The sequence below is a fragment of the Anguilla anguilla genome, chromosome 6 (genome assembly GCF_013347855.1).
Source record: "Anguilla anguilla isolate fAngAng1 chromosome 6, fAngAng1.pri, whole genome shotgun sequence".
NCBI classification, from domain to species: Eukaryota; Metazoa; Chordata; class Actinopteri; order Anguilliformes; family Anguillidae; genus Anguilla; species Anguilla anguilla.
Genome location: NC_049206.1, coordinates 29,123,500 through 29,146,809, shown reverse-complemented (window position 1 = coordinate 29,146,809; position 23,310 = coordinate 29,123,500). Strand labels below are relative to the sequence as shown.

The following is a 23,310-nucleotide window of genomic DNA, read 5'->3' as shown; positions in this document are numbered from 1 at the left end:
CTGATGCGTTGTACTTTATGCTTTACATTGGAGGTTCTGTCACAGCAGTGTTGAACCACCACCAGAGCTTTTTTATGTTTCAAAATGTAACTGATGACAGGAAATCCATAGTTCACACAGGAAGAAAGAGTGTGTGCGATCTCTGCTTTGGCAAGGGCTCTCTGCCATTTTCTACACTGGCTGGCTGCATATGGGCGAGCGGGAGAAGGCGATGCTGGAAGGCTGCGGGTGTGAGACCAGAGTGTCTTGTGTGATAGGAACGTGTGAGAGCGGAGTGCGTGTCTCACAACAGCTACGGCCTGTAAGCGAATTCCCAGCAGCGGCGTCCGCCACAGACCCGTTAGCAGCCCCGCAGACCGCCGGGCGCGCTGAAGAACGCACACCCAGCCCTGTCGATGCCATGAGTAACATCCAGAGACTGAGGCAAAGAGCCGAAATGGCAACTCCAGCACAGAAACACAACAGAGAGCAAAAAATATAAAGGTATAATCATTCTCTTTTGTTTAGACTTGCTAACATACTTTGATCAGACACATGCGGCCATTATCTCACATTTAGGTGTCACAAGTTGTTTTGAAGTATGTGATGTACTGGGATTTCAACTTTATGATCGATATCCAAGGGGAGTCCTATAGGCACTGGATTAGCACAATCACTTTAGGAATGATAAAATCAGTGCTTCGTCGTGACCCTCATTAAAGTTCTTTTTTCCCCAAACACATTTAAAGGAAGGAAAGTAAATATGGACGGACAGTCACAAAAAGTCTTTGAGCAACGGATTGCACCAGTATCCATCACTGCACACAGGCGGATTCAATATATACTGCAAAGTTAGCAATTTATCCATACACACAAAAAACAGACATTTATAATAAAAAAAAACATCAACTATGGTCTTGCTGTATGGAGTATAACAAGGGGGAATCATCTGTCAGGGCATACAAAGGCTTTGAACGGTGGATAGATGCTATCCACCATTTGACAGATGTGTTTCTGAGCGCAACCAAAAAAAAAAAAGATGGATAACCCCAAATGATGGGGATTTCTCAGCGATCAATATGCCGTAACCAATGGCAATCGCCCCCCACAAAACAGCTTAGGAAGAAGTAGAGTATGTGCAACATACAGGTTATGCGCATACAGGAAATATTAAGCAACTGGCCAAGTCAGTTGACACAAAGTCAACAGATAAGCCATTTCCCAAAAGTTGATAAACTTAGGGAAGTTGTCAAAGAGGGGTTTCAGAGCAGCGGGATGGCTAAGGTTGAGGCACCATGCCAGGGAGCACGGATGAGCCTTGTGGCTTCGGAATCCAGACCAAGTGCTGACGCTGAAAGTTCCATTGGGCAATATGCAAATGGGAATCGCGTCACTCGTGGTATGGGAGTGTTCAGTCAGTTAGGGGTCTGCGTTTCATCGCTCTCTAGTCCCCACTGGCCAATCAGGACGCCTGTATACTGCACACCACATACACATACAAGGCCACATACACAGGTCTTCCTCCAACTCCACTCTACGCTAGCTGAGCTACAGTATAGTCTGCAGTCTGAAAATGAGTAGCAGTGACACTGGGGGGTGTCCTGGGACAAAATACCAAGAGAAAACTGCTTTGGAAAAACAGCTGACCCTACTCACAGGCTCACGCGACTGCGTTTTCACTCGGTGTACAAATCTTCACAAAGACAAAGCCAGATTCACACTCAAGCCACAAGAACTGGGGGAAGGAAAGTCAACACAGGAACATGCACATTAGCTTTCTGCATCCCACTGTGTAAGGGAATCAACAAAATAACTCTCATTACATTGTGCTACTTCCCTAGCAGTGAATGACTACACCCCAATGACTGATGCGCCATTGCAGTCCATGGCCTCTATTGAAGCCCATACTCTCGAGATAAGCCTATTATGCTCTAATGCCACACACACATATGCACACACGTCCAGAGCTTTTGCACTGTTTCATAGCTGAAAGCAGTAGAAAATGTTTAGTAATAAAATCAAACATTCAGGACCACAGGGTCTTGTTTATGTTATGAAAATCTGTATTTCCTCATTAATCAGTAAAAATTACATCCATGATGGTCACACTGCATAGAGTTACCCATACATTTCTGGTCAAGTCGATACCATGCAATCAGTCAGGATGCCACTGACTGAATCCCAAAATTAGGCTACAACTAAAATTTCAGTAAAGCCATAAAACTTGCACAAAACCGCTGCTAGCATGAAATAACACCTACCATAAAATGTGTAGACAGTATATTACATGTCATGTATGTGATAAATCTTACAATTTTACAAGCTGTATGGCTGATTATGACAGACAGCACACAATGCTTACAACAGTGTTACGCAGCCTGTACGGCATAGAGTTTAAGAAAGGTGCTAGCCAAACTTCCCTGCGACACAGACTGCTTTGGACTGCGGCGCGGTTCGATCCACGGTCAGCGCGGCGTGGGCGTAAGGCGCGTTTCCAGCAGGGAGAGGACTGGACGCCGCAGCCGAGCGCCGCGCTGGTGGCTAGCTCTTTGTTGGCTGGAGCACTTCGCTCACCGAGCCCCCGTTTCAGGCTTTCTTGCTCATTTCACACGCAATTCAGAGATGCGATTTCTAACCGTCGGTTTTGTCTAATGTTTGGGCTCGTTTTGGCAACAGCGAGCCACGGGGTTCAGAGGACGGCCTAAATGCAAATGAAGATGCTGGCAGGCTCCCGGAGTTCAAAATGGCATCAGCTGCTGAAATTCAAGTGCCGTGCTTCCTTTGTACTAACTGGTCCCCCTCCACTGGCACGCGCTTACCACAGCGCTGAGTGCCCAAGATCACACCTGACTGATCACACCTCCGAAACTTTCTTCCATGCGAGGATCCGTTTAGGCTATATGTGTTGCCTTTTCCACAGCGTCTCAGTTTTTATGCGGAACAAAGTCTCTCTCAGTCACATGAATACAGCAGCATAAGAACAAAGCCCAGCAGATCTACCGTGTGTTAAAAATGTAAAGAACTAGCAGTACAATACTATTTAAACTACAGTTCAGAAAAGCAACTGAAGCTAATTACATAGAAAAACCAAGATAAGCGATAGGCCTTTAGATGCCTTTATTTTTTTAAAGTAGTAAAACTGAGAATATAATAGTTATGAGTATATTTTTCTTTTTTTCTTACCACAAGAAGCCAGTTACGAATGACCACCTGCTGAATAACCAATGGATATTCCCGAAAACGGCACGTCCAGGAGTGGAACAGTTAGAGCCCCTTTGTTTTACCTTGATGCTTCGGATGCAGGGTTTGATATAGCTATGGTGCAGTATGGTTCATCGCTCCATTACGAAAAATACTGCTGGTTTTCCGTACAAAGAAGGACATTCATTCAATGAGAACAACAGTATCTGTTCTGGCAACTGGCAAGGTCCCATGATTTAATTGTTTTTAAAAAAATAGCCACTGCATAAAATTTGTGGTTAGGTATATTGCACCATTACAGCAAATATTGCTGGTGTTCTGGAAGAAGAAGACACATTTATACAATGAGAACTACAGGCTAATTAAGCTTGCTGTGATTAAAAAAATGAGCATATAAAATTCAGTTTCCAAGCATTACCCATTATTTAAATTTACAATGGCCTATTAGACAACAGGCAATTGAAAAAAATGTTTTCAGCTCTCACTTGATTTAGAATCCTAAAAGCAGGTGAGAATTGTCATGGTAACACAACTGCACTTGGTGAATTGTGGGAAAGTGCAGAAGCAAAACAAAATGGCTGAGCACATTATGAGGCAGAGCAGTTGCCAAGAGATTCTCTAGCGCTATAACTGAAACTGAGATTAATTACAAAGTTACAATAAAAAACACTGTACTGAATGCACACCTTTTAGCATATGAATAGAATATGTTGGTTTCCATACAAATTTTAATACATGGCAGCTTTGAGAGTATCTATATTGGATCAGCCATGTTTTTCTTGTTATCTGACACTTCTACTAGATTGTGAGACATGCAGTGCTGGCAGGGAGACTGTAAAGCTGTGGAATATAGTATCAAAATCACCATCACCATCACAGAGGAGAACAGTCTGGTTGGAGGATGCACAGTTTAATCAACGTAGGGTGGCATGCTTTGCTATGCCAAGCTGATATTGCCCATTCTTTGTAAATGAAGCCATTGTGAGGCATGATGACCTACTTACGGCTGGACGGTTTTTTTCTTTACAATTCGTAATAACGGAATGTCATTCACAACTTTCTTCAGCTGGCTGTGTGCTGAGTTAGACTGTATATGTGTTCCTGTTGCAATTGTAAAATCAAGGTTTAGAAAGTATGAATGCGAAGAGATTACAATGGGTCAATATGAAAACAGAGGGAGGGGGAAAAACCCACTTTAACCAAACAAAAAACCTGCATGAAAGCCGCCATCTCACCCACTACTTAAATACACAAAACAGATTGTCGAAAAGAAATTGATTGAAGACAAAAGAAATGGCGCCGTGACAAAGCCAAGCGATGCAGTGAAATGAAAAAAGCAGGCGAGCTGAACTTGTTGTGGGCAAAGAGCAAAAGAGTATTAACATAAAAAAAGATTTCTGGCACACCATCTCGGTGGCACATTCTAACCTGGAGCGCAGAACATTCCAGCAATGGCCTCTCTGTTGCAGGAGTCTTCAACCTCACTCCAACTGCAGAAGTACGTCAGCTGAATGTGTCCTGAAAACAAAACAACAGGAGAAATCAAAACACCTTCACCAGCCTCCCCCCTTCTGCTTTCCAGCAGAAACTGACTGTAATTATTCCTTTGTAACTAAAAACAGTCTCATTAAGAATAATGGCATCATTAAGTACTAGAAGCTATTACTGCCGGTGAATCTGCCGCGTTGATAATAAAAGGAAATGAAGATACTAATTATGGGATAAAACATCTACTCAGATAATTGGAAGCAGAAGCTAATAGAAAAGGAAATGCATTTGGCTCCAAAAAAATGAAAGAAAAAGCAGGAATAGACCCTGACCTCTGTCGTTGAGCAAGATATTGTTGGGGTTCAGATCCCGGCAGATAATTCCCTCTTGGTGGAGAGCATCAAGCGCTAAAATGATCTCCACCGCCCAGCGCCGGACGTATTCTTCAGGTATATGGGCCTGGGAAGCTATGAGCAATCGTTTGTCCAGGTCCTTGAAGAGCTGCGATACGTCTCTGTCCACCTTGTGCTCCTCCCCAGCCGCGGTCTCCGCCGCTTCCCGGTGGGGGACGAGCCGGAGGCCCGACAGGTCCGCCTCTGGGCCGGAGCGCGAAAGAGGTTGCGACCTTGCCGAGAGCTCTCCAGAGCTGGGGAACGCGCCGCTCTGTGACGACGCGTCCGAGGCCGTACGAGGAGGCAAAGATGGGAGCTCCTGCGTGAACGTGTCCTCCGGGACCAACGTCAGGCAGCGCTCGCTCTTCGCCGAGTAGCCCAGTGCCTCAAGAACGTCTTCGTCGTCCGGGTCAGAAGCACCTTCGGGAGCAGAGGCGAGGTCTTCGTCACCCAGGGGCAAAAGGGCTCGGGTGTCTTCCTCCTCCACCACGCCCCGGTGCCGCTGCAGAACATCCGGCCTGCCTAACTCCGGGGAGGCCTCGGCCTCGCTCGCCAGCGCTTCCCGGCCCAGCTCCTCAGACAGCAGCGCGTCCGCCACGATGCCCGGCAGGTTGACCAGCAGGTCTGGCGGCCGGCCCTCATCCTCAGTGACCAGGGCCTCCTTGAAGGAGATGACGGGCACCGACTCGTGGGAGACCCAGTCGCTGTCCGGGCCCCAGGGGTCCGCCGCGTTCCCCTCGTCATCCGGGTCTGGGTCCGGGTCCGGGTCCAGCTCGGTGGGGGCGGCAAGGAAGGGATGCTTGGAGGGGTCAGCCTTTGCCTTTTCGCAGGCTGCCTCCGGGCAAAGGAGCTCGCTGGTGCTGTCCTTGCTGTCGATGCGAAAGAACTCCATGGGCGTCCTCTTGGACTGGTCCAGCGAGTCTGGCGAAGCAATTTGGGCGGGGCTGAACACCTCAGCTGGGTCCAGGTCAGGCTCAGTAAAGAACCGGAGCTCCTGGGCGGCGATGGGGGAGCAAAGACTGTCGTTGCTGAGCAACGACCGGGATCTGGAAGAGGGTGGGGCCTCGGGTGCCGCCCTCAGCAGGGGTCCCTCGTCCCCCAGAGGCTCAGTTTCCAGCTTCTCCTGCTCGTACTCGATGCAGAGCGTCAGGTAGCTCTCAGTGCACTCTTCCTCAGAGGACGTGGCCCCTGATTCAGGCGGGGGCCCACAGGGGCCATCGGCGGCTTCCTCGTCCTGTGTGCTGCTTTCGTCCTGGGAGCTGGGCGTCAGGCTGCTCTTCAGGGGAAGGGCCAGCAGGGCGGCGCTCTCCACGCTGCTGCCGCTGCAACTGGCCCCGCTGGCCCGGGGCTCCGCCCTCTCGGCCTCACGAACTACCGTTGTGTGAGACTTCTGGATGAATGGGATGTCGAAGCTCTCCTCGGGGCTGTGGTTCAGGAACTTACTGACATGGGACCAAAGCTTCCCGCCTATTGCCAATGAGCGAGAGAGAAAGCATTAGAACAGCCTGTGTCCTACACTACATACAAGCAGCAAGTATGCTTCAACTGGAACTAAAAGCTGTGTAAACAAAAGAAAATCACAGTTTTCTAGCCTAATGTACATTGGCATTGCAACCGTTCTTTAAAATACCAAACTGATCATTTAATTCTAATACATCATGAAATATAACAGACTATATTTCTTTCAAAGGCTGTACTTTACAAAAAACAATAACCTGGAAGGTCAATACAACTAAATTTTATATACAACTACATGTAGCTAGCTCTAACCACATGAGGCAGACAGGTGCTGTGAGAACAAGCAGCTTTGTCCAATCTCTAACAAGCTCAACTAATTCTTATTTGCTGTCCGTTGCTAACAGTCAGGAAAAAAACAATAGGGCCGTTGCTAGCTAGATAGCAGACCACTGTTAGCTAGCTAGCCAAGCATGGTAGCTACAACTGCAAGCCTCATGCTTTCCCTCTCACAAATTATGTTTGTGCTCAATGCGGATGGCTCAACACAAGAGTATAGTATAAACACATTGGGAATGAGGGTTGTCTGGAAATGTTCATAGTTTTGAAAGTGCAGTCAAATTACACAAATTTTGATTTTAATTATTTATTGGAATGGTTACTTGGTTGCATCACTCTAGCTTCACAGTTTTTAAAGAAACAGCATAGCCAAATAAGACGCAGTATAACAATAGCCAATTTATAGCTTTCAATGCTATGCTGTTTCTATTCTCAAAAACAAAAACATTACAAATTGGAGGCCAAGTTAAATCTACAAGCATAAACAGGGTGAACTGAAGGTTCACAGCAAGCTATAGATGGTTCTTGCTATAGCATAGCAAGCATATGATACAGTGTCAGTGAGGGGACACTGAAAGGTGATCAGGCGTGAAAGCAGGTTCTGACAAGCCAGCTAAAGTTAAACTGCTGCTAGCACATTTAATTAATAAATGCATCTGTCAATGTGTAGCATGACATGACAAAAATGCATGTCTTACTGCACACCATAATTACAGTTCTTTTGTTTTATTGTGCAGTTCCTCTCAAACTAGCTGATTTTAGATGAACCCCACATGCAGTCTATTCCATCTGTAAAAAATAAAGAACGCAATGTGCATCTGTGAATATACAAATATCGAGTATTTGCGTTTGGATGCATCCCTTTAAAGACCCACTCTACTCCAAAACATGTATTTTTTAATGGTTAACTTCTCTTGGAAGCATGACTTTCACTATATAGATTGATTTTTGAGCTGAACTTGTCACCAAAACACATTTTTCACTTTCTTCTACTGTAATATGGAGAAGTTCTCCATCTTTCCCTGAAATCGCTGTCGGAAAAGTGCACGCACGAGCAAAATCATGATTCACTATGTAAAGACATGACAATTAGCGAAGTGCAATGTGGTAAACTGAAACCTTAGCACACAGAAAGCTGACTAGTTAGTGACACTGTTGTGACAGTTGTGTTGAACATAGCAGACAGTGCAGATTTAGGATGCAATCCTGAGGTAGGAACTTTGTTCCACTCATAACGTAAGGAGCCCATTCTAAAACAAAAATGGTGGAATCCGTTTATAATGGAGCCTAGAAGGGGTGGACTGGCACACCGCATCTACCCTTTCTAGGCTCCATTGCCAACTGCAACCTTAATCGACATAAAAAGGACAGAGTTAGACGTGACAGCGTAACCCTCGCTACGTGGAATTTGTTTATAAACATCACGCGGATGTGCCTGACAGCATAGAGGGAATCTGTCATTGTAGCGCACAGTTTACAGATGACTGCCTCCAAAACCTCATGCAAAAGTTGATGGGTTTCGCAAAGAATCCGCATGCTGCATGCCTACTATAACCCCAAGACCACAGCAGCAAGCATTGCCAATTTGCATATTCATTGATTCTGCCATTCTCAATGAAGGTAAAGTTGTACAGATGCTAACTATTTTCAGTAGTTCATGAAACATTTTTTGGTGGAAAAACCATATTAAACAAATTATTAATTAGTATAGAATAGGTTGTCAAATAAATCTGGAGGGGTACGTTAAAGTTGACTAAATTGATTTAAAGTTGACTCTTTTAAACATATATTATATACAGTACATAACATGTCAAAATCATAATCATATATTTAAAGCTGAATTACAGAATACTGAAAAACTCATAATTCCATCTCATAATACACAGTAGTCATGTCATTTCACAGAATTACTACACTCCTACATTAGAACAGACATTGAATTCTAGGGGAGGAGAAAACAGCAAAATTAAAACCAAAAATAAAAAAATACCATCCACACAGAAAGCTGGCAGATCCAGCGTGGAAGTTTGCTGATCGAAGGAGCATGCTCAGTATAAAGTCATGGGAAAAGCGAGAGAGAAAAGGTCAGCCAGGAAATCAAATGGAAGACAGTTCTATTTCTAAGACCAGGAGCCGGAGCACCAGTTCTAGCCTGAATAATTGCGGGAGCACATCTGGTGTGCTTTGAAATGAATTGGCCCGGCACTACCTCGATAATGACGGCACGGTAACTGAGTAATTTAGAAAATGCTGCATTCCGAAAGTCACCCAGGTCGATACAAAGCTTAGTTTGTTTAATAACTTCCGTGAAGCTTTACTCCAGAGCTCAAATGCATTACTGTCCATATACACAGCATGTGTGTGTGTGTGTGTGCGCGCGCGCATGTGTGCGTATTCATATATCCAACACTATCTGACACCTTTATCATCCAAAATAATTTCCTTACACTTAGAAATAAGTAATAATTTCAGTCCATTTTTAGTTACAGAATTTGTGGCTGGGAGTTTCAGCTTTACTGGTAATTCAGGGAAAGAAACCTAGAAGAACAGCCAGTGTCCCTGGCAGATGGAATGCGCAGTATACTGCACTTGCAGTGTGCCCAGTGTCCATTCCTCAACACTTTCTTCCTCCTGGCCTTGCAGACTGCAGCTTAACTGACGTACAGTCACCCGCTTAGCAGCTCTGACTCGAGAGGGAGGGCCTGAAGATGTCTTCCAGAAGACTTGCCAGACAGTCCCGGGGCAGGTGTTGTTCGCGAGGAGTCTTATCGGGCGAAACACCCGCCGTCTAATTAGGCGGCTGATGTACGCGCCCTCTCGCCGAGCATAAAATATGGGGGCCGTGCGCGCCACTGCCCGCTAACGACCTGCGTCGTCAACCACTGTGGGGAATAATGACCTGTGACACGAGCCCGCAAACATCTGGCCGGCCCAAGGGCGGGCAGGGAAGAGGACCGGAGCAGAATGAGGAGAGCGGAGCGCGTCTCGCCGCACGCCTGCGCCTCTCTCTCCGGGAGAGGGCCGGGGAGCGCCGCCGCCGCGGTCGCGGGGGCCCGGCCGCCCGAGCGTTAAAACGAGAGCGATTACGCGGTCGCTCGCTCCGCTCTCCCGGCGCTTGGGGAAACGCGGCCCGGTTCCTCGCGCCTGAAACGAGGCTCCCGGGGGACTGGCAGGCCAGGCGGCGTACGCCGATTATCCGACGGCGCGCTGAAGCACTCACCGGATAAACAGTTGGGGAGGGTGTTGGACTGTAAAGTTTGTCCAGGCGCTAATTTCCACATGACTCAGGAGCGCTCATTTGTAAGATAAACACTGGGCATCTCTTTACGCATCACTTCATGCACACATCAGTTCATACCTGACATTTATGCATCAGGCTCGAGAAACTTATTAAATACTCAAGTCCAGCGCAATGATTTATCGGTTAAAACATATATCATACTTTTCAGTAATTCATAAGACTTCTTTATTATCCTTAGACATCATTTAAGCTATGATACAGCCATGGCAAATCAACCACATTGAGTTAATTTGAAGGAGCATTTTTATTATGGACAAATTCTGTTTGGATCGTAAATATGGACACAAATGTTGAGTGACTTAATTATTTTTCTCTAGAATTGATTGTCTTGGGAAACTAGTTTAGCTTATGCACTCATTCCTCCAAAATGTTTGTGCACCATTTCCTCCCATTTAGGCTCAGGCAACCACAAATATGAACACAAGGGTCATGTTTGGTTTAAGAATATCAGAAGGGGCTGTTGGGTGGCTCATCCTGTTAAGGCACTGTTCTAGTGCTAGACAGACCACACAGGGTATTGAAACCGGACCATGCCAGTGGCCAGCAGTCCTGCAGGATGACACACAATTGTGTCGGCTTCATTCGGAATTAGATGACAACAACCATTGCACAACAGCGCAATCAAAGCCTGCAAGTATGCCAGTCATGCCGCAGATAACGTTCCTTCCTCAGACTCATGTCTGTGCAAACCCAACTTGTCAACTGTGGTGCAATAAGGAGCGGCAACTGGCTTCGTGTAATTCGAAGCAGAGCACATGAACGTCAGCACTCTACCAAAAACACAGGGGTGATTGCAGGCAATGAATGGTTATTTTTGTGTGTGTATGTGTGTGCATGTGCGTTGTCACAGGGAACGGGAAAAAACCAAAGGAGAAATATGGGCCTTATGCAAAAAAAAAAATGAAATAAAATTGAAATAACAAGGAATGTCAATTATTTTCTCAGTAAACTACCACAGATGCATAGGAGAAAACAAAGAGCATTAAATACCACAAAGGCTACATTCCCCCACGGTTGGTCTTTACAAACAAGGCATTTATTCAGGCTAACGTTTACGTCGACAGCCTTCCTCAGAGCTTTAATTGTTGTTAAAATCGCTGTTAAACAGAATGCTAGCGCGAACAAAAAGTGAAATTGGCAAGTATACGAGAGTTCGTGTTCTTTCACGGCGTATAATGGTTATTTTCTCATACTGTATGTCGAACAGCTCCGTCCCCGCGGCTCCTGATTGTGCATTTAGCGGACGTATGTAGTCCTGCCCGCGCTCCTCTTAGCAGCGCTCACGCTGACTTCCACCTTCATTCGCTCAGTGTGGACTTAAGTGCCTCTCATTCACCCTGCCACGAGCCGCAGAAGGCCGGGCGGCCAACAAAAGAAACAAACAGTGGGAAACACTTAAAACAAGGCTGTGCGGCTTGCGTTAGCCGGCAGACCGCGCTTCCCTTCGGCTAAAAGCTGCCAAGACTCTGAAAGTCTCAGGAGAGCGTCAAGTAAATAAAAGCCACCCCCCTCCACTCCCTCCCTCAAATCAGGCCTTTTCCCTTCTCCACCACCCTGCTGCCCCCTCCTTTCACGGCGACAGAGGTGTAGCCGAAACCCCTACGGCTAAAAACCAAACCTGGACAAAAGGGACGAAAATAACGGGTGTTAACAACGGCAACAAAAAAAGAAAAAAGAAAAAAGAAAACGCGACAAAAAAAACAAAATAATAATGAAATAATAGAAGGGCTTTAAACGTTGGGCGTACCTTCGGCGTGCTGCAGCAGGAGGAAAATGGAGTCCTCGGAGACGATGTACTTGTGCAGATGCACCATGTTGGGCACGCGGTGGGGGACGATGGTCTTTTTGTTCCTGCCACACTCGCTGCTTTTCCTCAGCCCCTGACAGAGAACAAAAAGGTCAGTCGTACCCTCGGTCGCCTTTGGAGCATGCTGCGCTCTGTGTTTATCAACCAAACTAATCTATTCTTGTTACTCTCCACTTCAGAGAGAGGCACTCATCTGCGGGCCCCCCTCCCCCCTCACCCCCCCCCCCCACACAGGTCCCCCGGGGGGCGCGCTGATGGCATCTGGCCGGCATCCAGCACGCGGAAGATGGCACAGAGCTGCCATTAAAATCAATTACATGGGTCAATGTTTTTATTAGAGAATTTCTCAAACTAAGTCATCAGGATGGCAACTCGCTGTTATTTCCAGCGACCTTTCTGCCACAAAGACCTTGTTCGAAAAAGGAAAGAAAAAAAGAATCTCGTAGTTTAAGGAAAGGAAGACTCAAGGTCAGAAAAGGCCTTGGTTTCTTTTTTTAATGTTTAAAACAGCTCTTGAAAATGGAAGGGGAAAAAGCATAAATATAAATGAGAGCCTGTACTGTACAATAATATGTACTTGATGATAGACTTTATTAATTTTACTCATATTAACGCATATAGTTGATATGTAATTTATGCATTTTAAACAATAAATGTATGGATATACATAATTTACAAATGAAACAACGGAGCATTAATGCAGTAGCAAGATCATTCATTTTCATTATTATCATAAGAAAATGCATAACTTACTTTAAGAATGAATGTCTCGTGTGTTCTTTTATCCAAAACCAGCATGACCTGAAAATAAAAGTTCTCAATGTGAAAGGCACAACTGTACACGACACAAAAAAATTATTTTAATTACGGACCCTTTCCTAAATTTTTAGGAAAAGGGATAAAACAACATTGATTGTGAGAATCCAAGAGGCATACAGATAAATTGTGTACTACATCGTTCTAGAGGTAAAAAAAATTTTTTAAATTATGCAAAGATCAGTTGACCTCAACACCTCCTTATTCAGCAGCGATTAAAGATTGTACGCATGCATACTAAAACTCAAGCACTGCACGCACACAAGCACGCACGCACGCACGCACGCATGCACGCGCGCACACCCACAGGCTGCTCTCTCCCGCGAAGTAACAGGAGAGGCCCCTCAGACAAAATGAACTAAATTAAACCTCACAAATCTTTACCACACCCTGGCAAGTGTCAGATGACACTTGAGACGACGCAGAAACAACAGTAAAGAGAGCCGGCAGTAGCCTTTCTCACTGTTAAGACCAGGTGGCTGGAAGCCCCAGCTCTTTTACACCAGAGGACCTGCCACCTGTGACCCGCCAGCCCAGCAGCAAGGCGAGCCCAGAGAGGGAATCCAGGCCAGCGACTCTACGCCTCCTTGGGCTGTCGGTTTGGGCAGCTGGGACAGGAATGCTCCCCTCCCCTGGTACCCCTGCCCCAGGACCCTGCAGAGTGGCCTCCCTTCAAACAGACAAGTGCAGAGCCTGACCTTTCTACCAGCTACTACACTGTGGCAGTCCACCAAAAAACACTTAAGCCCACATTCAACAGCAGATGAGAACAGAGAGCCTTAACTTTTTTGTTTAAAAAAAAAAAAAAAAAAGAAAACATTGAATGTCAGTGAGTAAAGACTACACAGGCCAGATCAAAACAGTTGCGAAATTCAATTCATGTTTCCATAGCAACCATTTATTAGTTGGATGAGCGAAATCTTCTCACCTGTAATTATGGACTCAAAATTCTAATTCTTGAATCTTGGAGACCACAATAGGCACACGCAGATGTACCAAGACTTCCCAGTGAGGAAAATTTACTGACATTTTTTTTTTTTTTTTTTTTAATAACAGTCTCATAGGGTGATTGCCTGACCACAACCTGCTTTCAAACACCATTTCCGAAACTCCTCTTTACTTTCAACACTCAAAAATGCAAGGAAAATTATAGCAATTACTTTTACCCGATTACTAAAACCTTTTGTAACACATGCACTTTTGTTCACATATTACAACCCAACATTTGCATGATTTATTTAAATGTCATTGTTTAACTGTCTTATCGATTGTAATACTGTCTTTTGTATTCTTGTGTAGGTGTATTAGTGCACGCTGTTCTTTTTACTCGCTTCCCCAAAAGAGATATGGATCTCAGTGGGTTTTTCTTGGATAAATAAAGCAGAAATAATAGAATACAATTCATTTACAGCTAAATTCTAAGAGCAGTTTGTTCCAGAAGAGAAACAGGCAAACCAGTCTTCATGTCTGCAGAGTATATCACATCGAAATGGCAAGGCCATTGCCAAAATCAAAAGACAGTTGTGAATACAATACAATGTAGATTTCCTATCAGTTAAAAAGGGATAATAATGTCCATCATCAGACAGGCTGAGATTCCGATGACCAAAGCCAAGCATAAGAGGATAGCTCTCCTCAAGCACTGACCTCACAGAAATTCATATGCATTCCTCTGAACATTCATCTCACAGATTCTTACATTCAGCACACACCTTAAGGCACTAAAAGCATTGATTATTATATACACATCTCTTACATCACCAAACTCATAGATTACATACACATCTCTAAACTCAGATTCTTATAAACTGTGCACACCTCTTAAAGCAATGTTCTAATATAACACATATTCTCACATTCACTCCTCTTGCATTTAAAGAGGAGACACTGCAGTACAGAACATATGTGACTTTGTTTTTTTTTTTTTTGCATGTTTTTTTTCCCGCATGTTTTTTTCCCCGTCTGGTCCCTGACCCCAGCTTCTCCGAAACAGGTGCTGGCTAAATGATTATAAATTGGGCCCTGGATGAACATTCATCGCGGAGCCAAGCGGGTCTGGCCTTAATATAATTAAAACGCAAACATCAGGCCAGCGAGGGCCCTCCATCTGTTTGACATTCTCCTTTCACTATCTGCCACGCATCGGCAAGGAGGAAGTTTAAGGAGAAAGCGGCAGTTTGTTTGACACGCCGCGCGACTCGGCTCGGCTCGCCCGCCTCGCCCGCCCGCCCGCCCAGCGGTCTGACGCCGCGCTGGACTCGGTCCGCCGGCAGCTTGGCCGTACCTGGGAGCGTCTCAGGAAATGTTCTTAATCATCCAGAGTGGGACGGGCGCCACGTCTTTTTCTGCCACTTTCCGGAGAGGCAACACATGGGGCCCCCGCGATCGGCCCCCCGCTCCCCTGGCTCCGGAGGGAAAACGAGCAGCGGCCGCTCTCCCAATGTCATCGGCCCCATCGTAAACCGCTCCACCTCGTCTGCGTGCGTGTGCGCAGGCGTATGTGTGTGTTAATCGCAAAAACAACGTTTTGATCGTAATCGCGTTTTTGATCATCTCTAATGCTAGCATCAGCCTGCTCCCTCCATCGAGGTGCATTTTCGTCGACTGCTTCGGCCCTGAATATGTCACAAAGATGCTTTACAGACATAAAGGTAATGGACAAAAAGGACAGGCTACAGATAGGTGTGCCTCACACGTTATTCAAGTGGATAACTTCCAAACATGCATCGGGTAATGCACAAAAATGCTGGACAGAACTGGCTGCCTATAATTATGGTTGGGTTGGCTTGGCTGCATGGGGAGACAGTACGGCAAGACCTTCAGCAAGCAAGACAGCACAAACTGTCTATGTTTCACAAGCAATGGTGCCTAAGGTGATGTCAACAAGAAACTCTGAGGGAAAGACAACATCAACAAAAGGCAGGAGCAGGCAAAGAGCAGGTTCCAGCATTGTGATGTCTGTCTAATAATGAATGAATGAATGAATTCATTCATTCATTCATTAATAAAAAGGCAAGCAACTGTAGATCAGGTGACCACAATTTTCAGTCCAGGGTTCAATGTCCTATTAAATACTTTACATTGATGGATTTTTTTTTTTTTTTGGTTCAATAGCGAGAGTAGCTTTATTGAACACAAAATTGGAACATTCTCATTGGTGATACTCTATCACAACAAAAATACAACACATAAAGCACAACATTTTGTGATTAAAAAAAGTGATAAATATGCTATTTTGTCTGTAGCTAATAATGAAGTCACTGGCTCAATTTGGTAGCAAAATCTGAAATATTTCCAGACATCTTATTTACAATGTCACTGAGCATTTACTCTGGCTCTCTTCTATGCTTGCAAGACTTAAAGGTCAAGGAAACTGAAATTTGTTAATTATTTACTGATGTGTCATTTAATTTTTTTTTATATTAAAAAAATATTTTTAAATGATTCTTGCAAAAAAAAAAAAAAAACAGAAAAGCCTGTGCTGAGATAGGCTTGCTTTCCCCCATGGCTAAATGTATAATGTATGTCACTAAAAGTTAAGACCAGTGAAATCTTTTCAACTTGTATGTAAATGATGCTCTTGCCACTTTTTTGTGGGCATGCTAAACATTGCACCTTCTCTGGATGCAGAAAAACCAATAAGCTTTTTTTCTTTTACAAAAAAAGAAGAGACTCAAGAAATTTTCTGGGTTTCTCTTCTGAAGGTCCACGGGCACTGCAATATTGAAAATAACCCCAGCAGTTAATATTTAAGGTGCCTATTTACACAAGAAACTACCGACAAAAACAATGTGGCTTTGCTAAAAAAGCTAGCGCCGATGCATGGTGCAGTGCCTTCCCTCCTTTCACCTCCCTCCCAACTGTTGCTGCTAGCGACACTCCCGGTTGCCGCAGAACAGACGTGTGGTGAATCAGTAAGTAGGCCTACTGTTTGCGATAATTAAATAGCTTTCAAGCTTAGATATGTGGAATCAAACCTTTCTTTATTTGGAAGTAATGTCTGGATTTTGAGACTGCTGTTGAGTCTAATGTTAGTGTACTGCAGCTTGGTGTTACGCAGTAATTTTACATTGAATGATCTGCAGGTTGAACTATACAACAGTAAAGCCTAGCTTATGCTGCTTGCTTTCGTAGTTTCCTGGAAATGTTACCGCATGGGACAACCTGCTTTATCTTAGCAATGAGGAATGGTTCACCGTGTCTTAGGGATATTGAAGAGTGCAGAATACATGTCCATCCTGTCCTTATCTGCAGGGGTCACAATAATCAACTAGGGTTCATTTCAATGGATAAAACTGAGTTAAAACCTTACTAAGAAATACTAAGACAAATTCTCACTTCTGGGGAAGATAACCACAATCCAGGACCTTTAAGTGCATGGGCAAGTTTAGGGCAAGCGGTACTGACAATAAAGGCACAGCTTTAAATATTCTACTTTCATTCCCCCCCTTCCTCAATTCGCAAGTAACATGCTGATATGCATTGCAACCCATTCTTTCAGAGCCAAAATCCATATTATTAAGTTCCAGGATCATAGTCCTTAATCCTACAAAGGATCACACATCATTTACTTACATACATATAAACATACATACATATCTATCTACATACATACTGCTTTTCCATAATTAATTAATTCACTATTCAAATATATTTTTTTAAAAGTTAAACCACACCAGCCTAAGTAGGCATTGCATTTCCACATTTTCAGCAAGTCCCTCAAAGTCATAATAAAAGCAGTTTTTAAAAATGTCACAAGGTACATATGAAGTACCCCGTCAAGATGAATGCCTGGTGCTTATTTTTACAAATATGAGTAATGTGTGTACTAATGCTTATAATAAATAGGCAGACAAAACCGCACAGAGGGGTGACAAATTAAAGGAAAATCCAACATAAAGTGTCTTAGTAAGGTGTTGGGCCACCACGAGCAACCAGAACATCTTCAATGTGCCTTGGCATAGATTCTACAAGGAACTCTAATGGAGGGATGTCGCAGAATCCTTCCTAAAATATTGCCTGATGATGGTGGTGGTGAAGAGCGCTAAAACTTTGCTCCAAAATCTCCTGTAGGTGTTCAATTGGGCTTAGATCTGGTGACTCTGAAGGCCACAGCATATGATTCACATCATTTTCAAACCCATCAAACCATTCAGTGACCCCTTGTGCCCTGTGGATGGGGCATTGTCATCCTGGAAGAGACCACTCTCATCAGGATAAAAATGTTTCTTCATAGGATAAAGGTGACCACTCAGAAAAACTTTGTACTGATTTACAGTGACCCTTCCCTCTAAGGGGACAAGTGGACCCAAACCATGCCAGGAAAATTCCCCCCACAGCATAACAAAGCCACCAGATTGCCTCACTGTAGGGGACAAGCGTTCAGGCCTGTACCGTTCTCTTGGTGTATGCCACACATGCATTCGCCCACTTGTCGAGAATATGGTGAAGGATGACTCATCTGACCATGTCACTTTTTTCCACATCGCAGTAGACCAGTGATGCACCACTGAACTCTCAAATGTCTTTGTAATGAAGCGTTTATGCATGGCAACCCTACTATAATATCCCTCTCCGTGTAGTTGTCGATGGACTGTTCTTTCTGACAGTCTGATCACGTACGGCACTGACATTCTCAGTCACCTAAGGAAGAGTTGTTGTTCTGTTTTTCCTTACATATCACACTAATGCACGAGCATCACAGTAATTGAACGTGTGCTTTCGACCACAATTTCAGACCCTATTTACTTATTTATTTCCCATAGATTTCGTTACTGTTCCTATTGAAACAATAGCCAGTGAGCAGTCTTTGTGACTGAAGCTCCTGCCATCCATGTCCCAATAATGAATCCTCTTTCAAAGTCACTTAGATCTTTTCCTCTTGCCATCTTGATAAAAAATCGAGATCAACTGGGCCTGCTCAGCATTTTCATGCATGCCACAGAGCATAATAGGATGTTAATTGCTTAAATGCATCATGCAGTACACCTGTATGGAAGCATATGCATTTGTTATGTTTCTCCACTCATTTGTTCAAGTTTTTCCTTTAATTTGTCACCCATCTGTATATATGAATTAGTCAAACACATCACCATTGTTATCGATCAAGCTACAAAATCAAAATCACTGAATAGATGCTTAGAGTAGCTAGTTTACAGACTATTTGTCAGCCAACTGCTGAAAAGCACAGGAGGCTATTTATCCACTATTATATGACTAAACGACTGCCAATCAATACCTTAATGGGAAATCCCTTGTTGCTACTTAAAGCACTCAAGCAAGGTGCCTGCCTGTCTCTAATTGTGCCAAGACCAATTAAACACACGGAGGAAAGTTTGTATTTAGTTTAAATGGTTCAATTCAATAATAATAACCTCAAGTATGCATCAAACATATTTTACCAGTGTGATAAGATGGTTTCTCAAGTAATGTATGTCTCTAAAAAATAAATACATCACAATCTATCAGCAACTTTGAATGGTAAACAAAGACTCCCCAATGCCAATAGATGACAAATGCCAGTAGATTACCACTGCATATTTGGCTGAGAAGAAACTGGCCAAAAAACTGCCTCCTGCTGACAATATGAATGTGATGAATAGTATGCTAATTAAAGAATAAAGGTGGTAGGTTAATTATGCATTCCTATGGAGATAACATACATTTGATACAACTTGAAAAAGCTGCCCTATTGCGCTTTTTCATTTCCAAATGACAGATCTGTCACTCATCTCAATTATGAATCATTGCAGGTCACCATTTCAAGAATGTGAATAATAAACCAAATAGAGACAAAACTATTTCATCTCCTTGAATATAGAACCATTCTTAGCGTCACATCCATAATTTTATCATTATATTTTCACTTTAATTGTGTAAATAAGACCTTAAAGATTTGTAACAAAGGTGACATGCTTTTCACTGGTTTATAACCTTCAACCTGGAATACAATTCTGACACGTTGCTGACCTATTCTACCCATTTCCAGAGTGTGGATGAGACCGAATATCAGTCAACCAATGAACCTGGAAAGCTGTACTTGATCTTGTACATTGTCTACCATGGAATTTCAGCAAAGTGCTGAAAATAGTATGTTTTCCAGAGGAACATGGATCCACAAGCAAAAAAAACTGAACTTTTTAGGGTATTGTGTTCTTACACACACTATGATGTGGACTATGATCAAGCACGTGGACACAATGCTGTTTTGCTTCTTTTTTTTTAAGGCTGAGGCTGTAACATTTTTCATTTGTCAGGATGACCTCTTAGCAGCTGCTGATCATACTATTATGACAGACCTGAACCTAAAGGACCTCGTACATACGGATATTATCTGTATACTGGCAACTAGGAAATGACGTTCCACAATGCTTATGATACAATTACTTATCTATCATCATATCATGCAAGTCAGTATCACTGGAATACAAAATTACATTTAAGATATGACCACATTATCTGTTACTATAGAAGCATTTATTAAGCATCTTCTTGTGTCTCTGAACATCAAACAGCATGTGAAAGCGCAGTGATAGTCTGTGTTTGCTTGCGCTGTGCCTGTTTGTAGCAGGTTTCCTCTTATCAGAAACCAGCAGTCCAGCCTGTGTCCCACTTCCCCCGCAGGTCCAATGGGGCATTAGCCTGGTACTTCAGTCCTTTGGACTCGAGCCCACCAACGAGAACGGAAACAGGGAGCCACTGGTTAATTTCCTCCACTAACAGCTCTCCCTCTCCCTCCCACTCTCGCTCTCGCTCTCTAAGCAGAAGACTTTCTTCTGCACTACTGAGTTTTCAACGAAACATTCAGGCAGAAAAAAAAAAAAGTTCGGAAATTAGCGCCATTTCGGCCAGTGGATGCCTGAAGGTCGGCCATCTGCCCACCAGCCAAAGTGGCAGCAGCTACCTTTCAGCGCATATGCATCAGAGCAGCGGGGTGAACAGACTGAAGGAGTCCTGCAGAAAGCCAGCAGACGGCGAGCGGCGAGGCCTGGGGGCAGCTACCAGGCGGCCACCAGAAGGAAACCCGGTGACCCTCTCCACGGTCCCGCCAACCCCTGCCGTCCGGGTCGCTCGGAGACCATCACTGTCAGGGAGGCTGCGGACGGGGGGCTCCCGCCGAGACGCTCGATGCATCCCTCGCCGAGAAAAAAAAAAAAAAAGAAAAAAAAACCGCCCAGGGCCTTCTCCCCTTCCGCGGCCGGCGTGGCTGCCCGGCATATCGGCACACTGTTTATATCCCGTTAGATTTCAAACGGAGGGGGACGGCCGTGAGCCAGCCTGTTTATATGAAATACAAATGGGTTTATCTGGTGGGGGAAGTGTTTTTGTAGTCGACCTCTGCTGAAATAATATTTAGTTGGGACGGCTTTGATAGGAAAGTGTCTCACGGTAAGGTAACCAGCAGCTGTGTCCCATGAGAAAGTCAACAGATAATATATTTTTTTTAAAACCTTCAACCGAACCATTACGGGCAGGTGTTTTTTTTTTTTTTTACTTACTGGAAAATGAATGGATACATAACAAAGGCCAAACTTTTTAAAAACGTTTTCGATGGCTTTTATTTCTAAATATGTCATGAAAATGACTGCTGTGTCTCTAGCTTTTCATTATCAAAGGCTGTGAGGAATTTATGATACATTTAATGGTAAATGAAATTATGTGAACAACACTGTGACAACTTCACAGTTCAGATGAATTAAAACAAACACTTCACCTCTCTGCAAGAAATAAAACGGTAGTGTGAGTTGTACGACCACTGATAATCCAGGTAGTCATAAACAAATAAGGTCTCAAGGTTATTTTATATATGATTCTGGCAGTAAGCTTTCCAAGATTGAAAAAAACGAAACATCCTGTTTTATAACTGCCCACGGGTCTCAGATGAGTAACAACCTGTGGTATTGCCGTTTTTAAACCAATGACAACATAACCATGAGTTCAGGCATGGGTCACATGGGGCACGAATACATCATTACGAAATACTCCTGTGTGTCAAATGCCCTTCAGTATTGTAGCACTTCATATACATTTTCACCAAATTAGCAAATGGCTATTTCTCTGAATGGAAGGGTAGCTGAACTGACTTACTGTATCAGACTCATTTCAAAATGCAGTGACACTACAAATCACATAGCAGAAAAATGAAGAACATTTCATTTCTTCCACAGAATTCTGGTATAAGAGTTGCAGAATGTGATGCATGTTCGCATCTTTTTTACCCCAAATATCTGTGATTCTTTTCTGCATATGTTAACCTTGACCTTTCCCTTAGCATAAATCGATGGCAGAAAACTTGGAGAGTATTGTTACAAGAGGAGGAATACCTTCAACATTTTAATTCAAATGTATAAAAAAATTTTTAAATGTATATTTTTTTCCTGTATATTACAAATGGGTCAAACTGTTACGAATACTCTTTCTGTATCATTACTCACACTCAACTAAGAATCTGGCTAGTGTGTATTATGAGGCACAAGGAGCAGTAATTTATTTGCCCTTTCTGAAGACTCATACGGCTAAATTGATAAATAAATCATCACAACCTTTGGCTTGACCTTTTTCCCCACCCCACAAACTTTGCATGACCTTACAAGATGCGCTCAGATTAAAGACTTCCTTTCTTCTATTTTTCCCCCCCCCCCCCCGAGGGCGCCCTGCCCCAACCCCTTACCACACCAGCCAACCTCGCCCTCCCCGGATGACGGACGCATTTCAATCGCTTCTGCCTTTTGTTTCATATCCCAAAGATCCGCCGCTTCAAAGGACAGCCCGCCCGGCGCGTGGGGGCTGATCCGCCAACTGAACTCTCCAAGAGGCGCTCAAGAGTTACCTTGTCGATCACACCGAGGACCCTGAAGGTCTCCAGCTCCGCGGCGGGGCCCCTCTGGCTCCGGGAGGGCCCTGAACCCTGCGAGCCCTGGGTCTGCCGGGGGGGACATCAAAAGATTAAACATCAATCACCAGCCACTTGAAGGACGCCGTACGCCCGATGCGGCGTAAAGGCCACCGAAGGAAGCGGATAGGTATATAAATAAATAAATAAAGAAAGAAAGGAACGGCGAAAGACGAGCGCGGCGGATTCGCCGTTTAAATCACAAGCGGGGGGGATGTTAAGGTCAGGCCCTTTCTGTGCCGTGTTCACCTTTATTCTGTTGTTACACATTTTTTTCTGGCTCGTTTCCACCTGTTTAGTCTTTGTTGTAAGCTTTCAGCTTAGACGCGGGTAACTGCTCCCTTTCGTCTTCCTCTAGGGGTGCTTCTTGGAGGAAGAGCCGTGGCTCAACTTGATAATAGATTCACGGGACAAATCTAACAACTATAACTGTCATATATAACTACAACTCCACTGTGTAACTGTGTTTAATCAGGTACAGCACCCACCTATTCTGTATTGTTCTGCTCTGTTCTGTCATTGTTTATAAGTGGTTTACAGGGTACTCCTGGCAGCTAAGAGTCCGCAGAGAATAAGAATGAGTTACAAACACGGTAGTGTCGAATGCTTCTTAATGTTTATCTCACTGACATTCAGTGTT

General features: G+C 44.1%; 1 protein-coding gene across 2 annotated transcripts in view; it reads right to left on the bottom strand.

The window, feature by feature from the left end:
- rps6kc1 (ribosomal protein S6 kinase polypeptide 1) overlaps nt 1-23,310 on the bottom strand; it is a 102,487-nt gene that overhangs the window by 34,408 nt on the left and 44,769 nt on the right. For both annotated transcript variants that reach the window (XM_035422547.1, XM_035422548.1), the window contains 5 exons: nt 22,608-22,700; nt 12,716-12,763; nt 11,903-12,035; nt 5,001-6,527; nt 4,609-4,698 (listed from right to left, as the gene is read on the bottom strand). In XM_035422547.1, the coding sequence (XP_035278438.1) occupies nt 4,609-4,698; nt 5,001-6,527; nt 11,903-12,035; nt 12,716-12,763; nt 22,608-22,700 (1,891 nt within the window). The remainder of the gene's footprint in view (nt 1-4,608; nt 4,699-5,000; nt 6,528-11,902; nt 12,036-12,715; nt 12,764-22,607; nt 22,701-23,310) is intronic.